The sequence below is a fragment of the Homarus americanus genome, unplaced genomic scaffold (genome assembly GCF_018991925.1).
Source record: "Homarus americanus isolate GMGI-L3 unplaced genomic scaffold, GMGI_Hamer_2.0 scaffold22688, whole genome shotgun sequence".
In the NCBI taxonomy this organism is placed as follows: domain Eukaryota; kingdom Metazoa; phylum Arthropoda; class Malacostraca; order Decapoda; family Nephropidae; genus Homarus; species Homarus americanus.
Window position 1 is genome coordinate 83,156 of NW_024737808.1, and position 19,115 is coordinate 102,270.

The 19,115-nt window shown below is 43.4% G+C and overlaps 2 protein-coding genes across 2 annotated transcripts in view; both read left to right on the top strand.

The window, feature by feature from the left end:
* LOC121873591 (FMRFamide receptor-like) overlaps window positions 1-19,115 on the top strand; it is a 199,176-nt gene that overhangs the window by 26,511 nt on the left and 153,550 nt on the right. The gene's annotated exons all lie outside the window — the stretch shown is intronic.
* The window catches only part of LOC121873590 (lysine-rich arabinogalactan protein 19-like), a 68,731-nt gene continuing 55,854 nt past the window's right edge, over window positions 6,239-19,115 (top strand). The window contains exon 1 of the mRNA XM_042377227.1: window positions 6,239-6,365. Within this exon, the coding sequence (XP_042233161.1) occupies window positions 6,239-6,365 (127 nt within the window). The remainder of the gene's footprint in view (window positions 6,366-19,115) is intronic.

Below are 19,115 nucleotides of genomic sequence, written 5' to 3' on the forward strand. Positions count from 1 at the left end.
CCTTCCCTTCCCTCTCCCCACCCTCCTCCTTCTTCCCCTTAAAAAACCCCGAAAAAATAACAGGGGGAAGTTATTTGATATCCCTGTTGACTCGCCCTGTCAAAGCCAACACTGGAATGCACATCACTTTACCTCACCTGTTGTACTAGCGAGAGGTGCCGAGAGCCAATGGGAATTCCGTAAAAATTCCAAGTGTGTGTTGTAATTGGTCCTCTTCTGTTTGTGGTGAGAAAACATTGGATGTTAATGACTCTCACGTACACATAGTAACCTGTATGTGTGTAATTGTTTCAAGTGTAATAATTTACCTTAATAGCAATGATTCCCGTCAATGGTGTCTACTCCTTTATATGAAAGACATGGATAGACAGACACTGAGACAGATAGACAGGCAGATGGAGGAAAGGAGATAAACAGACAGACCTATAGAGGAACAAAGACAGACAGACTTTCAGACAGCCACAGAGAAAGAGACAGAGAGAGAGAGAGAGAGAGAGAGAGAGGAAATACAGACAGTGAGAAATAGACAGATGGAGGGAAGAAACAGAGAGAAAGAAAGGAAAATAAAGGGAGAGACCGACAAAAAATATAGATAGAGAGAGAGAGAGAGAGAGAGAGAGAGAGAGAGAGAGAGACAACTGTAAAGGTTAATCTCTCGCTTCATGCACCAACAGTGTTTCCTCCTCTGGTGGTGACTGAGGACATAACAACATAAAAACATAATAAAATAAGGAGTCTGCAATAGGCCGGTTGGCCTGTGCATGGCAGCTCCTGTCGAGAGTTACTACCACTCTCTGTCATCCATGAATCTATCTAGCCTCCTTTTAAAACTTTCCAGAGTTCCAGCACTTACTACAAAGTTGCTAAGCTTGTTCCACTCGTCCACCACCCTATTTGTGAACCAGTTCCTTCCTATCTCCCTCCTAAACCTAAACTTATCCAACTTGAATCCGTTGCTCCGAGTCCTATCATGCTCGGATATTATAAGAACTTTATCTATATCCCCTTTATTGATTCCTTTCACCCACTTAAATACTTCTATCATATCTCCCCGCACTCTTCGTCTTTCTAGGGAATGCAAGTTAAGTTTCTTTAACCTATCCTGATATGGAAGGTTTCTAAGTCTCGGAATCATTTTCGTCAGTCTTCGCTGCACCGACTCTAGTGAATTGATATCCATTCTATAATAGGGGCACCAGAACTGAACCGCATAATCGAGGTGCGGCCTGACTAGCGCAAGATATAGTTACAATAAGACCTCTGCACTCTTATTACTTACACCATGTATCCATGATTCTGCTCACTATAATAATAATAATGATAATAATAATAATTAATGAACAGACTCATATTATTAAGTTGAAAGTGATAAAATAATTGATATATTTAACATGTCACCATTTCCTCCTCTGCTGACTTGACTGATAGCTCTGTGTTGCACTAAAGGGACTTAGACAATAACCACTTCTTGGTCAACAATGTTCGTATTGGCTTTATGTGTACTTGTCGTAACCTTGTATAGATCAAATTTGTCATTCACCTATAATCAGGACGAATTAATTTAAAAGGTAACCGGATGATACCTTTCTCCAACACTTACAAAGAATTAGTAATTAATTTGTAATCCACTTCAACTCTAGGTCAATTAATCCTGAAATTGGCAGCACACACAGACTTGTATTTTTCACTGTTTCTATTTTGACCTGTTGACGGATTTTGTGAGGTCAGAGGTCAAATGATTCTGGAAACTTATTTTTCTGGGTTCTCGTCAGCCATATTTATCCCATTAATGGATTAGGAGCCATTAGGATTAGTGTTTATTGAGACGAGGGTCCATTAGGAGTTGTGCCTATTGGGTCATTAAGGTATATGCCCTCTTTACGCTTGAGGCCTATTCAATTCGACACCCCATTACGACTGAACTTGGCCGCAATTATGATTTGGGGCCAATTAAAACTAAGGAGAGCGGAGGTTAGGTTAGGTTAGGTTAGGTTAGGTTAGGTTAGGTTAGGTTAGGTTAGGTTAGGTTAGGTTAGGTTAGGTTGGTACCCATTAAAACTGAAGTTAAAGAGTTATCCCATTTGACATTATCACTGAACATCTCGTCACATCACGAATTTGTTTGGGCTTGTATTTAACAGCTGATTGTCGTGTTTACGTAACCGGAATGTAATTAGCGTGTGATGAGCGTCCTTGTTAATATATTACACGACCCGGATCATCGCCAGTGTACAACCTGCCAAACATTCCTGAGGATAGAGATTGCGAATAGTGACACGGAAATATATTGTTTATACTCTGGCTAGATACGTGTTAAGCAGGATATCTGAGAGTGGGTGGGTGTTGAGGTGGGTTAGGTTTGGTTAGGTTAGGTTAGGCAGGATATCTGAGAGTGGGTGGGTGTTGAGGTGGGTTAGGTTTGGTTAGGTTAGGTTAGGCAGGATATGAGAGTGGGTGGGTGTTGAGGGTGGAGTTAGCTTTGGGTTAGATTAGATTATTAAGATATCTGAGGTAGGTGGGTGTTAGGTGGGTTAGCTTTGGTTAGGTTAGGTTAGATTATGCAGATATCTGAGAGTGGGTGGGTGTTGAGGTGGGTTAGCTTTGGTTAGGGTTAGGGTTGGGCAGGATATCTGAGGAGTGGGTGGGTGTTGAGGTGGGTTAGGTTTGGTTAGGTTAAGGTTAGATTATGCAAGATATCTGAGGTGGGTGGGTGTTGAGGTGGGTTAGCTTTGGTTAGGTTAGGTTAGATTATGCAAGGTTGATAGTTAGGTTAGGTTAGGTTAGCAAGATAATTGTAGGTGGGTGTTGAGGTGGGTTAGCTTTGGTTAGGTTAGGTTAGGCAGGATATTTGAGAGTGGGTAGGTGTTGAGGTGGGTTAGCTTTGGTTAGGTTAGGTTAGGCAGGATATCTGAGAGTGGGTGGGTGTTGAGGTGGGTTAGCTTTGGTTAGGTTAGGTTAGGCAGGATATCTGAGAGTGTTTTAGGGAGTGATATTATTATTGTTGATGTACACACAGTCAAGAAAAGCATATTTACATGAGACATTATGACACGACGGACGAAGGATTTTGATAACCCTGCCGATACAAGAGGAGCCACAGCATATTGTTTTGATTGAGAGAATGTCTTGAGAGAAAAAGGAGAAAGCCTTGGAAAGATGAGGGGAGATAGAGATAGAAATTGAGAGAGATAATATAGAGATAGAGAAAACAGTAAAAGAAAGACAGAAATACAGATAAAAAACAGTGAGAGACAAAGAGAAAGATAGAGAATATGAGAAAGCGAGAGAGAAGTCAGAAAAAGACAGAGACAACGAAGAGAAAGAGTGGGGAGACGACAGGCAAACAGAATACCAGGAAAGGACAGTGATAGACAGAGAGAGAACAGAAACATAGAGACAGAGAAACAATATGTGAAAGGAAAAATGAGAGATGAAACAAGAAAGACTTAACTATGAAGGCCGTGGGTGGGAGATTAGAGAGACACTCGTGGGAATAGGTTGAGGACGTTGGTTCGATGTTTTTGAAGGGGTTTGAACCATAAGATGTGGTTAATGCATTTTGTGTTTTTCCTTGTGTGTGTGTTAGAGAGAGAGAGAGAGAGAGAGAGATGAGAAATATAATGACAAGAAGGGAGTGTGTGAGAAACATAGAGATATTTATTTTTCCTCTCTCTCTCTCTCTCTCTCTCTCTCTCTCTCTCTCATTCCATTAAAAAGCTGATTTTATTTCTCTGTCAATCTTTATCTTACCTCCGTTTTCACTTTCTTTTTATTTTTACCTGGGATTTAATCAAGGGAACAAACGCGGTGAGAGGGAGAGAAGCACACACACACACACACACACACACACACACACACACACACACACACACACACACCCACACACACACGCGCGAACTCTAGGTGACGGATGAAAGTGTGTGTGTGGGTGTGTGTGTGTGTTATAAGAAACGCTTGTGAGTGGCTGTGTACTGTAGTCATTGTCTTTGTAGATTAGATAGAGCAACAGCTTTTAAACTCTCTCTCTCTCTCTCTCTCTCTCTCTCTCTCTCTCTCTCTATCTCTCCACCAGCACAATTAGTAAGTGTTTTCTATGGTTGTATGTAGGTGTGTGTCTGTTTGTATGTCGGTGTGTGTGTGTGTGTACGTTTGTATGTCGGTGTGTGTGTGTGTGTGTGTGTGTGTACGTTTGTTTGTACGTTCTGTGGTACCTGTGTGTAATCGAATCTTGTATGTACCGTTATATTATTTAATGTTGTTTTCCTGCCAGTGCAACTTCCCGGTACAGCTCCCCAGTACAATATAACGTCCCGGTACAGTTTCCTAATATAGCGTTCAGATGCAGCTCCTAGAAAGATTTCCCTCGTAACATCTCCCAAGTAACACCTCCCCGGTAACACCTCCCCGGTAACACCTCCCTGGTAACACCCACCCAGTAACACCTCCCTAGTATAGTATTTAATTAACGATAACAGTTTTTCCCTCATAAAGAATTTCTATTTTGCGAGAGGAAAAGTTGGAGAAATTAATGAAACACGAAAAAAAAATACTGTTTACTCTCGGAGGAAAAACACAGGAAAGTGTTTGTCCTCTTTCAAAACAGGGGAATTCTTATGACATATTGTTTCATAGTGTGTGTGTGTGTGTGTGTGTGTGTGTGTGTGTGTGTGTGTGTGTAACGCTTCGAGTACCACTGAATCACTCACGTCATGCCTTTTTCATCAGTTCATACGCCCCAACACTAGATGCAGAGGATGACATCAAGGAAACCTTTTATGCTGACCTCGACAGAGTGCTAACCTCTATCCCCTGAGAAGATAAGATTGTGCTCCTAGGTGACATTTGCAGGGAACCATAGAGAGAAATGGACTAGGCAAGTGTAATCCCAATGGCCTACTCCTCCTCAGCAAGTGTGCTGCACACAACCTCACTGTCACCAATGCCTTGTTTAGGCAGGCCGACAAGTTCAAGGATTCGTGGCAACACCCACGATCCAAACACTGGCATCTCATTGATTACATCATTGTCAGAAAAAGAGATCGCCGGGATGTCCTCATCACCCGAGCCATGCGTGGCTCAGACCACTGCGAGGCTGATCATCGGCTCGCCAGAGCCAAGCTTTAGCTTCACGTCGCCCCAAAACGGCGAAGGCAACAAGTCTCCAAAAGAGGTTTTAACACTAAGCGTCTGGAGGACCCAGCAGTAGCACATGCTTTCAGAGAGCAGCTCGAACATGGGCTGATAAACAACCCAACAATAAACAACCAAAATCCCAGTGCCGAGTGGGATATTCTCGATACTGTCATGACAAAAATCTGCAGAGACCCTCAGCCAGATCAAAAGAATACACCAGGACTGGTTTGCTGAAATGACCCGGAAATCAATGTACTCTTTGATTATAAACGTGCTGCTTTAACTGACTGGCAGAACAACCCTCAGTCTTGGACCAAAGCTGATACCTTCCGCAAGAAAAAAGCGGCAGCCCAGCGGGAACTTCGCAATCTAAAGAACGACTGGCTTAAAAATAAAACATGTGAAACACAAAAACTTGCAGATCAGTACAAGATGTGCGAATTTTTCAATTCCACTAAAACATTTTATGGGTCAATCACTCGTGGCGCAGCCCCCTCCACTCATCCGACGGTGACTCCCTAATTAAAGACGATGGAGGCCTCCTTCAGTGCTGGAAAGAGCACTACCATTCACTGCTCAACCGAAACACCGACGTGGATGTCCTGACTACCCACCAGATCCCTCAGCATCCAGAGCTGACCCACCTCAGCTATCCTCCATCCCTGGCTGAGGTAGCTACTGCCATCAACCAGATGAAAAATAACAAAGCCTCAGGGCCTGATGGAATCCCAGCCGAGGTGTATAAAGCAGGAGGACCTCTGCTTACCAGCTGTCTCCACTCTCTCCTGGAGAATATATGGGAAAAGGAGGAAATCCCCCAAGCTCTTAAAGACGCCTCCATCTTCAATATTTATAAGAACAAGGGAGACCGGTCAGACTGTGGCAACTATTGCTGGATCTCGCTGCTGTCCGTAGCTGGCAAGCTTAACACCCGAGTCCTCCTCAACAGACGTCTTCCTGAGGCGGAAAACTTCCTCCCAGAATATCAATGTGGCTTTAGACCATCACGTGGCACCACTGGCATGATCTTTGCTGCCCGCCAGATTCATTGGAAAAGTGCGGAGAACAGCGTCGTGACCTGTACATGGCCTTCATCGAGCTAACCATGGCTTTCGACATGGTTAACAGGAAAGCCCTCCGTCGAATCCTCAGCCGTTTTAGCAACTCACCAGAATTCATCGCCATAGTAAGGCAACTCCACGATGGCATGGACGACAATTTCCTGCACAATGGTACCCAATCTGAGTTCTTCCCTAAGCAAACAGGGGTAAAACAAGGATGTGTACTGGCACCAACTCAGTTTTCCCCTTTTTTTATGGGATTAAACCACCCGGGCCTGGAGGGCGAAAATGTAATAATTATTCAAAGTAAATAAAATTTACAATAAAAAGTAAAATAAAATAATAATGATAACCATAATAATAATAATAATAATAATAATAATAATAATAATAATAATAATAATAATAATAATAATAATAAAGAACTATAACAAAAAAGTGAGAAATGCTATATGTACGTTGTTTTGTCAAGTAAGAGAAACAATTGAGACCCTGTAATTGTGTGTAACTGAGGCAGAAAGACAGATCAGCAACCTGGGACTTGGTCACAATTTTCGTGATGCCATATAGCAGCAGGGTCTACCATTAGACAATACATTTTGCTTCCAGTATCTTCCCAGGCGGTAGTACCGCCCTGTTTCTTAGCTGCCTACTACCTACTACCTCAAGTTTTCTTGGCTGCCTTCCTTACTCGTGCCAGTGCCAATTTATCCTGCCGGGTGGACATCGAATACCGGAGGAAGGGTCTTTTCAACATAAGACGACTCCAGGCAGGAACAAAGGTGTCAGCAGCTTCCATTACTGAACTTCAGTATGCAGACGACCTCACCCTTGTTGCTCACACTGAACACAACCTACAGGAGATCCTGAACACCTACGCAGACGCGTATGAACATTTCGGCCTTGAAGTGAATGTATGTAAGACTCAGATTCTCTTTCCGCCTGCCCCTGGTTCAACCACACCTCCACCACCCATCCAGCTTAATGGTACTACTTTCTCTAATGTTACCCATTTTCGGTATCTCGGCTCCCACCTGTCCACCACTGCGGACATTGATGAAGAGTTTCAACATCGAATCAGATATGCATCTCAAGCCTTTGGCAGACTCTGTTCCCGTGTCTTCAGCTGTAGGGAGCTGAAATTATCTATAAAGTAACACGTATATCGAGCAGTGGTCCTCCCCACTCTGCTATATGACAGTGAGACATGGTTCACATACAGGAGGCACCTCAAGGCACTTGAAAACTTTCACCAACGTAGTCTACGTTCCATCCTCCGAGTGCGCTGGGAAGACAAGAGAACACATGCCAGTATTCTTGCTGACACCAACTGTAGGAGCATCGAGGCTCCCATTATCCATGAACAACTACGTTGGACTGGCCATGTTACCCGCACGGACGACAGTAGACTGCCAAAGCAGCTACTTTACAGTCACCTATCGAATAGTAAACGTAACGCTGGCGGGAAACTGAAAAGGTATAAGGTATAAGACAAACCAGAAAAAGTGCCAAATCGACCTCCTCACCTGGGAGACGATTATTCCACATCGTAAAGCTTGGAGGAGCACCACACAAGAAGGTGTCAATACTTTCGAGTTAGCCCGATTGCATAACGAGGCAGACAAGCGCCATCGCCGGAAAGACGCTTCCGCCGCCTCTCCCGCACTAGATGTAGTCCACCACATGTGCAACATCTGTGAACGACGCTTCTGGTCTCGTATCGGCCTCTTTTGTCACCTCAGCATTCACCAACGTAGGTGACATCCTTAGTAACTCATATCATTGTATTATAGCTGGATGATCGTCATTCATACTCGATTCCGAGTAACAGCAAAGTAGTAGTAGTAGTGGTATATATATATATATATATATATATATATATATATATATATATATATATATATATATATATATATATATATATATATATATATATATATATATATATGTATGTATGTACGAGTGTATGTATGTATGTATGTATGTCCTGTAAGCGGTTATTTAATTAAAGAATATATACCAGCATACACTATATATCCACGCGCTACCATTAGCTTTTGGCATCAGTGAAAGCTCTGATGGTAGACTGACATGGTAAAGTGGAACAGACACACGCTATAAAACCTAGCCTGCGCTCTCTCTCTCTCTCTCTCTCTCTCTCTCTCTCTCTCTCTCTCTCTCTCTCTCTCTCTCTCTCTCTCTCTCTCTCTCTCTCTCTCTCTGCCTGAGTTCAATAATTGAAAATAACAACAGCACCAGTAGATAGAATTTATGATGAGTTAGCATCCGTGACGGCCATGATGGTTGAGAGAGAGAGGAGGGTAAAGTGGAACAGCTGACGCATCGCTGACCATCACCACCACCACCACCACCACCATACCTACCATCCCTACCACTATCACCACCACCATCCCTACCACCATCACCACCAACCATCCCTACCACCATCACCACCACTATACCTACCACCATCACCACCACTATACCTACCATCCCACACTATACCTACCACCCATCTACCATCACCACACTATACCACCATCCCTACCATCACCACCTTACCACCATCACCACCATCACCATCACCACCACCACCCACCATCCCTACCATCACCACCACCATACCTCACCACCCACCATCCCACCATCACCCACCACCACTATACCATACCACCATCACCACCACTACCATCCCTACCATCACCACCACCATACCTACCACCATCATCATCCCACCATCACCACCACATCCACCATACCATCACCACCATCTATACCATCACCACCCATCACCACCAATACCACCCACCACCATCCACTCACCACCATCACCACCACCATCCCATACCACATCACCACCACCATCCCACCACCCTATACCACCCATCACCACCACCATCCCATCACCACCACCACCACCACCACCATCCCTACCATCACCACCACCACCACCCTCCATCACCCACCACCATCCCTACCATCACCACCACCACCATTACCTTCCATCTACCACCATCACCACCCATCACCCACCATCCCTACCATCACCATCCCTACCACTATCACCACCACCATCCACCATCACCACCACTATACCACCATCACCACCAACCCCACCATCACCACCACCACTATCACCACCATCCCACCATCACCACCACCATCCCTCCCACCATCACCACCACCACCTACCATCACCACCACACCACCACCATCACCACCATACCTCACCATCACCACCACCACCACCACCACCCACCACTATCCACCATCACCATCACCACCACCATCACCACCATCACCACCACCACCATACCACCCACCACCACCACCATCCCTACCATCACCACCACCATACCCACCATATCCACCATCACTACCATCACCACCACCATACCTATCATATCCACCATCACTACCATCACCACCACCCTCATCACCACCACCATCATCACCATCACCACCACCACCATCATCACTACCACCACTGCTAATGATGCTCTCTTGTTTGTTTACATGGAAGGTAAACAATAGCGTGTACTGTAGTTGTTGTTAGAAAACGTTATTTAGGTCGGCTTTTTTGTTACGAGTTGTTGTCGTTGTTGTTGTTTTTGTCATTGTTTGATTATCGTCTTTATAATTATCATAGTCATTATTATTGTTGTCATCGTTATCATTGCCGTTATCATCATCATCAGCATCGTCATCATCATCATCAATCAACAACCATGAACTCTCTCACACGGGGGAGGAAGGCTTAGAAAGAGTTCGGACATTAGTAATGGCTTGAGTGTGGCGGGAGTAAATGTCACACAAGAATATTGAAGTGAGTCAGTGGCCTCCAGGCTAATGTTACCAAGCCAACCGTGCTGCTCCCTTCCTACCCCTCCCCTCCCTGTCTCTTCCTCCTCCTCTTCCTATTCCTCTTCTTCCTCCTGCTACACTCCCTGCCTCCCCCTCCCCTCCCTGTCTCTTCTTTCTCCTCCTCTTCCTATTCCTCTTCTTCCTCCTACTTCTACTCTTCCTACTGTTGCTGCTGCTACACTCCCTACCTGTCTCTCCTCCTCTACCTCTTCTTAGTCCTCCTCCTCCTCCATTCCCTCTCCCTACTGCTGCTGGTTTCTTCTTCTTCTTCTTCTTCTTCTTCTTCTTCTTCGTCTTCTTCTTCTTCTTCTTCTTCTTCTTCTTCTTCTCTCAGGCAGTTTTCTTTGATACGAGGCGTTAATTTACTAAACTCACCTTGCTGATTTAGAATGTAAAGCAGGTAAAACAGAAGTCTATTTACCTGGACAAAATGTTTAAAGCAAGATACATCTGTGTAATAATAATAATAATTAACGGTTTACTGAAAGAGCATAACAACCGGAAGACTGAAAATATACAGTTACATAATTGGGGAATGGGTCTCTTGATTGACAATGTGTGTGTGTGTGTGTGTGTGTGTGTGTGTGTGTGTGTGTGTGTGTGTGTGTGTGTGTGTTGGCAACAGGTTGAGGACACAGGCAGATGGCAGCTGCTAGTGTACACAGTGCCTAAAACGTTACCACAAACGCTGCAGAATTTAACCCAACAATTATACCAGAGACGAGAAGCACAGGTTGGGTAGAGACCTGTGTGTAGAGATAGAATTATACATTATTTATAGTTATGGATAATTAAATAATGTTATGGGCTTCCGTGTACACCACCTGCTGCCTCCTGACACAGTTGGCTTAAATTTAACTCTAAAATTGTCACAATCACTGTCACTATCACTGTCACCATTACTCTCACCATCACTGTCACCATCACTGTCACTATCACTGTCACTATCACTGTCACTATCAATGTCACCATCACTGTCACTATCACTGTCACCATTACTCTCACCATCACTGTCACCATCACTGTCACTATCACTGTCACTATCACTGTCACTATCACTGTCACCATCACTGTCACTATCACTGTCACCATTACTCTCACCATCACTGTCACCATCACTGTCACTGTCACCATCACTGTCATCATCACTGTCACCATCACTGTCACCATTACTTTCACCATCACTGTCACCATTACTGTAGCCATCACTTTCCGGCACCATCCTGTCACCATTACTTTCACCATCACTGTCCTCCACTGACACTATCACTGTCACCATTACTTTCACCATCACTGTCATCATCACTGTCACCATCACTGTCACCATCACTGTCACCATTACTGTAGCCATCACTGTCACCATTACTGTCACCATCACTGTCACCATCACAGTCACTCCACTGACACTATCACTGTCACACCATCGTCACTATCACTGTCACACCACTGTCAGCATTACTGTCACACCACTCTCATCATCACTGTCACGCCGCTGTCACCATTACTGTCACACCGCTCTCACCATTAATATCACACCACTGTCACCATTCCTGTTACACCGGTCACCATCATTGTCACACCGCTGTCACCATTAATATCACACCACTGTCACCATTACTGTCACACCAATGTCATCATCACTGTCACACCACTGTCATCATTACTGTCACACCACTGTCATCATCACTGTCACACCAATGTCATCATCACTGTCACACCACTGTCATCATCACTGTCACACCACTGTCATCATCACTGTCACACCACTGTCATCATCACTGTCACACCACTGTCATCATCACTGTCACACTGCTACCATGTCTCCTCGGTTCAACACTTCTGAACTGTTATAAGTCAATTTCAATACAACTATACGTGAAGGTAGAGTCTCATACAACTATACGTGAAGGTAGAGTCTCATACAACTGTACTTGAAGGTAAAGTCATACAAAGTCATACAGCTATAGTTAGGGTAAAAGTAGTGTCAGTGTAACTCTGAAGCCAATTTGAAGTTAAGTTTATTTTCATTGGCTTATATCAGTCAGGTAAGTAGGTTTTCATATCACCAGTTAAGAGAAAAACTTGCCGCCACAATCTATGGTAATCCTGACCCCAAAACACCCAAAAGATAATAAATATTGTCACTAAAAATAATTTCACAAGACATTACCGTTAACTGGTAATTAATTATTAATAAAAGTTTCAATGGCACAAGAGGAGAGTATGTTGTGTTTCATTAAATTCTCATAAAGGTGGCCAGGGGTCTTGTTTATACAGCAATATTAAAAGTTTTCAAGAACGTTTAAAAATAATATTAACTTCCACCTGACTTTCATGGTCGTGGGGAGAGATTATGTTCATGTTGTGATGAGAAAAAAATTGAAAAAAAAATTAATGTTGTAAGTTACACAGGGAAATAATCTAATATACGTTGAAAATATTCCTCGTTGAAATTGTCCACTGTTACTGTTATGATGCTGGTGTAATACTTTGATATATACGGGTTGTGTATTGATCTGTGTTGTCATTGTTACACTGCTCAAGAACAATTAAAGAACTATTTCGATTTTATGGAGAATTACCGCAAATTATGTACAATCGCTTACGCTTATACCTGGTACAGTATTTGGTGCGTTTTGTGAGATGTGGCAGTCTGTGTTTGTTTACATAGTATTAAAACTCCTAGGATGGCCCCTAAGGAACCTCACAATAGTGGCCAAACTAAAGATGCTAGATAATTATTCCACAGTGTTGCCACATTTCATAAAACGAGCCAACCACTGTATCAGGTATAATTGCAGGCGACTGTATACTGATGATTGGTGGAATGACCTGTAAAACAAATTAGTAATGAATAAAATAGCGCATGTAGAGCGTCTTGTGCGTCCCTTCGTCACAATACCTCTATAGTGGGAGTGTAATTTCAGTTCCTGGCAGTATCAGTTGTGACAGTCTGAGGTCGCCATGAGGACTTCTGCCTGCTTGATGTCTCTTGTGTTCACTGGCGATATGAAGAGTACAAGAGGAAGTTACCGAGGTTGTTAGGTTGCTGAGAGGCGCTGATGGTCAGGAAGCAGTGGCCCAGAGGCTTGATTAGTCTCTAGTTCCATCAAGAGGTTGTGAACGATGTACTTGGAGGATGGATTATACACCAGGAGGCCAGGTCACGGTCATACACTCATGATTATTTCCCACCAACACAGCCAACTCATCGACCTGGCCTGTCATAAACGCCAGTGAACATCGCATTCCCTTCATAAAACATTGGTGTTCATAAGGACACTAGACTGCTTCTGTCTGACTGAGACAGTAAGAAATTGTCTCCAGGTAGATTAAGCGAGACCCAGACGGGTTCTATTTTGACAGCAGTTCTCCTCGCTGCCAGGGAGGATAACACGTGGCCAAAACTGCCAGGTGTGTTATTGAGGTGCAGCAGTGTTAGTGTTCATGGGTGAGTCAGTTTAGAGTATAAAGTCTTAAACTAACGTTAGAGGTGAAAGGTTGTTTATCTGTGAGGCAGCAGAGAGGGATGCCGACGACAGTACTGTTGGGCTGCTACAGTAGGCAGAACAGGTGTCTGGACGGGAGTACAGACCTCCACGTGAATGCCGGTGGTACATTAACAGCCCAGAGGGAGTGGGGCGAGATAGTGACAGTTGCAGTAAGTAATGGTAATGGCTTTACCCTGACGCAAGATACTGCCTGTCCACACAGCTCGGGTGTCAGCGGACCTCCTGAAGGATAAGATAATTGCATTAACGGACTGGCCAGCGAGGTCACCGGACCCTGAATCCGATAAAACATTATTTAGGACAAGCCATCAAAGGCGAGTGGTATTATTATTATTATTATTATTAATTATTATTATTATTATTATTATTATTATCGGTCTAGGAGGAAAGAATAAGTCTGCATGAATCACAATAGGAAGGGATGAATTAAGGCCACTCATTCATCTGCATAATACCTGTGTAAAGTTTCTGTAACTTGGTAAAGGTGAGTTAGCACAGCGCCTCAAAGCCTCGTGTGGGGGAGATTTTCTGCTCACTTTTTAATCTTTTCTAATTATCTGATTAACTCCCTCACGTCTTCCACACCTTTACTCGTCTCTGCCTCTTTCCCATTCATGTTCTGCTTCAGGTGGGTGTTGTGTTCTGCTTCAGGTGGGTGCTGTGTTCTGCTTCAGGTGGGTGTTGTGTTCTGCTTCAGGTGGGTGCTGTGTTCTGCTTCAGGTGGGTGCTGTGTTCTGCTTCAGGTGGGTGTTGTGTCTGTCAGGTTGTGTTCTGCTTCAGGTGGGTGCTGTGTTCTGCTTTCAGGTGGGTGCTGTTCTGCTTCAGGTGGGTCTCGCCAGGGTGTTGTGTTCTGCTTCAGGTGGGTGCTGTGTTTGCTTCAGGTGGGTGCTGGTTCCTGCTTCAGGTGGGTGCTGTGTTCTGTTTCAGTGTGGGTGTTGTGTGTTCTGCTTCAGGTGGGTGTTGTGTTCTGCTTCAGGTGGGTGTTGTGTTCCTGCTTCAGGTGGGTGCTGTGTGCTTCAGGTGGGTGTTCTGCTTCAGGTGGTGTTGTGTTTGCTTCAGGTGGGTGCTGTGTGCTTCAGGTGGTGTTGTGTTCTGCTTCAGGTGGGTGCTGTGTTCTGCTTCAGGTGGGTGCTGTGTTCTGCTTCAGGTGCTGTGTTCTGCTTCAGGTGGGTGCTGTGTTCTGCTTCAGGTGGGTGCTGTGTTCTGCTTCTGTGGGGTGCTGTTCTGCTTCAGGCTTCAGGTGGGTGCTGTGTTCTGCTTTCAGGTGGGTGCTGTGTTCTGCTTCAGGTGGGTGTTGTGTTCTGCTTCAGGTGGGTGTTGTGTTCTGCTTCAGGTGGGTGTTGTGTTCTGCTTCAGGTGGGTGCTGTGTTCTGCTCGCTAGTCGTTAGCGCTGGGTCGTGTATCGTTGACCCATCTTTGTTATCTGGTAGTTTGTGGTGCAGCATCCTCCTGACCTTAACGACACCAGACCACAACAACCTCTTGACCTAAACAGTGAAGGTCGCCCATCTCCATAGTTACTGAAGAGTTTGTAGTAGTGTGTGTGTGTGTGTGTGTGTGTGTGTGTGTGTGTGTGTTCTTAATGTATTTCCACAATTTTAAAGATAGAGAGCTGAAGTTTGGTAGGGAGGTGCGTGTGGCCTAAGGTGATGACCAGGCACTAGCTGCTGCCCCTCCAACAGTTGTATTCACTTCTGTATTATTTAATATATTCCATACTGACTGTAATAGGATATTGTAATATAATTTTTGTTTACATAAAGATTAATTATTAAATGAAGTATAATAATACAGAGGAAATGTGGGCGGCACATGTACTGTACTATCCTTTCCTGAAACAACATGATATGTAACCTGAATGTAGAGACTTGACCTTTGTGGCTGACTCACACACACACACACACACACACACACACACACACACACACACACACACACACACACACACACACACACACACACACACACACACACACACACACACGCACGCACACACACACACACACACACACACACACACACACACACACACACACACACACACACACACACACACACACACACACACACACACACACACACACACACACACACACACATCATAAAAATATCCTCAATACTTGGTGGATAAAAATCTTTCTTTAACATGGCGTGGATGAGAGAGGCCAGCGGGGTGTGTATGTAACCCCAGGGATAAGATATAACACCAATAACTATCACTTTTACTGCCATTAACTCGCATATACAGTCTTAACTTACGTTCTTCACCACCACCGCTACGATGATTCAGGGTCACTTAACGCACTGTCCATATTGTACCGTCGTTGTGATGGTTTTCCTGCGTCTTGGACAAATAATCATTTCTGTGAGACCTATATTTAACGGACTACATGGAAAGAAAAGTCCGTTAGATCGAGAATCTGTCAGATGTGAAATTTAAGTCTATTGAATTATATAGATATGAAAATCCGTTATATCGAGGGTCCGTTAGACGTGATCCCTCCATCTAACGGATTATATGGAGAGAAGTCCGTTATATGGAGGTCTCATTGTACTGATTTATACGCGGTTGAGTCCAAAAATACATCTCTGGTGGCTTCTCATAAGTCCACTTGAGGTTACGACCAACAATACGATCTAGTGATTTAGTCCGACACGATATGACGCGTAACTTAAATTTTTTTGGAATACCGCTGACACCAGACCTTATAAAGTGGGAGACATGAGCGCTGTCAGGTTAGATCACAGTCAATATATTAGTATCCCTTCCTGCCACTGTCGCACACCATGGCTGCTGAGGTGTGTGTGTGTGTGTGTGTGTGTGGCGACAACTTCCTGGTTCCGGTGTTTGGTGTCAGAAGTAAAAGCGCTATATATTTGGACACAAGATTTTTCCACATTGCATAAGTCCATTTTTTGCTCTTTTGACGCACTTATTTACCACAGGTCAATTGTTTTTTTTTTTCTGACGGACTGTACACATAGACTAACTCACTTGATGTACTGAAAGACTTTAGTTGTAGAGATGTATAATAATAACAATAGTAACATAATTTCCTCGATGCTTGACACTATCTGTCGTCTATTTTGGTTACGTTTTTGAGTGTCTTGTGATTACGTCAGAATTAACAACATGAAAACAAAATAATCTATAATGTAAGGTAAAATATCTGGGTAAATAGCTGGTAAGAATCCAATTTCTCTGATGTAACTCGTTCCATCAAGTAACTTCAAGGAACGTTCCCATAAATTTCAAAATGAACACTGTGACTCCTGTTGTCTCGGTAGTGGTTGTCAAAATCCTTCGTTCGTTGTGTCATATTGTCTGGCACAAAGTCTTAAAGATATTTTTTGGGGGAGCGAGTGCTTGACCTTTAAGTACATATTACCAAAAGTGTCCAGTGATTTTTTTTTCATTACGTATTTCAATCACACAACAATCAAGGCTCAGGAATTTATCGTTAGGTGTACCATTTATGAACGGGAAAAATTGACAGTAAAAAAAGTAATAACGAGTCTTGTCGAGTGTGTGTACTGCCTCTGTCTGACTGATGAAAGCAGTGTTGGCTGTTATCACCTGTTTTGTAAACCTTCTCGTTTGATATTCTTTACGTCCAGGATCGAAGAGCGGTATTGTACGACGCTACCTGAATTAATTTGCATATAAAATGTCAGTTTATTGGCAAACGTCAGCTATCAGAATGTTTACAAACCTAAACATCACTTGACCGATAAACTAGAATAAAACCCTGGGTAGAAAACTCATCTCCATGTATTAATGTGTTTATAAGCCGTCAACATATACTAAGAGTCACCAAACACAAGACCTGAACATATCTTGGACACAACACAATATTAAGTTACAATTGTTATAATGTTATGATGCATTAACCTGTTGTTGTTTTTGTTGTTTTTTACATAAATTTACGCTAATGGAAAACCAAACTGTATCAAATGGTCTCCTGCCGCGTTGTTCAAGCTATGATAAACGACCTACTGACAGCTGTTGAGTGGTAATATACCGCCTCTTGCTCTTGAGTTCCATTATTTTCACTGAATTTGTGAGAGTGATACATTTAGATCTTTTTTCCATCAAACACTTAAAAGGAAAAACTCTCTCTGGTAAGATCGTGTCTGGTGTTGTAGCCGCGAGCTTTATAGGTTATTTACCTGCTGGCGTCAAGATGGTACACTTCCTCTCACTGGGGATTTTTAATGGACTCCCGCCTCGAAATAACCATTCTTACCGACTCCAGATATTAGGCTGGATTACTGTGAGGCATTCCTGGCTGACAGCAAGTGAAGAGAGAGAGAGAGAGAGAGAGTGAGAGAGAGAGAGAGAGAGAGAGAGAGAGAGAGAGAGAGAGAGAGAGAGAGAGAGAGAGAGAGAGAGAGAGAGAGAGAGAGTTTGTTTTACCATCCTACCTTGTAATACACCTGTTGATAGTGAACCAATAATAACATTACTGTATTACAGGTACAGGTATGATTCATAACACGCCAACACCTGCTTATGAATATAGTGTCTCATTATATGTCACCTTTGACCTTACAGCGTAACTAAAATGAGCACATGTGTGTCTGTGTTACTCCTTGTTGAGTCAGTGTATAAAATGATCACCTGAAGGTCAGCCTCCACGGCCTAATTCACTTTAAGATTAATCTCCCTTACATTAAACTATTTTAGCCAGCTTAACCTAACCTAACCTAACCTAACCTAACCCCAAGTAGCATTAACATATTTAACCATCAGATAAAGTAAGTTAGGGTGTCTAATCTTCAACTGATCCACATTCCATATTCAGTTATTGGTACGTACAAAAGAACTATTTTACAAGGTAGGAACACAATACCTCTTAACCAATAACCAACACACACTCGTCTATATCACCATAAATATCCCCTGAGGTATAGATTTTTTTCACCCAAACACCGAGTCGATATTTCATCATAGAGTGGGCGTTCTTTAGTGTTAGCCGTCGGTGTTATAATTGCATAATCCTTTCGAAATTTAGGATAGAAATTTACAACGGGTGTCAGTAGAGGCGAGGGAGCAGGGTGTATCTTGATGTGTGTGTGTGTGTGTGTGTGTGTGTGTGTGTGTGTGTGTGTAAACTGTCTTTTAATTCCTTGGGGGGGGGGTCTGTTTATGTATTAATTCTCTCGTTAGTGAGTGTAGGACTTTAGCTGTTGGTGGTTGAAAAAGATTGTTGTAGCAGATGGTTAGAAAGTTGTTAAGGATAGCTGAGGTCATTAGAAAGTTGTTAAGGATAGCTGAGGTCATTAGAAAGTTGTTAAGGATAGCTGAGGTCATTAGAAAGTTGTTAAGGATAGCTGAGGTCATTAGAAAGTTGTTAAGGATAGCTTAATCTTCACAACGGCACTGCATTCTACCTCCTTTACTTCCCAAACTGTAAAGTAATGTTCCCCTTTACCGCTGTGGTGGACTGGTAGTGGTGCCTCGGGGATAGAACCAGAGACGATGGTTGTACCCAGTCATCCACCACACGCCTCACTTAACGTTGGATAGGAGATAAAATTAACA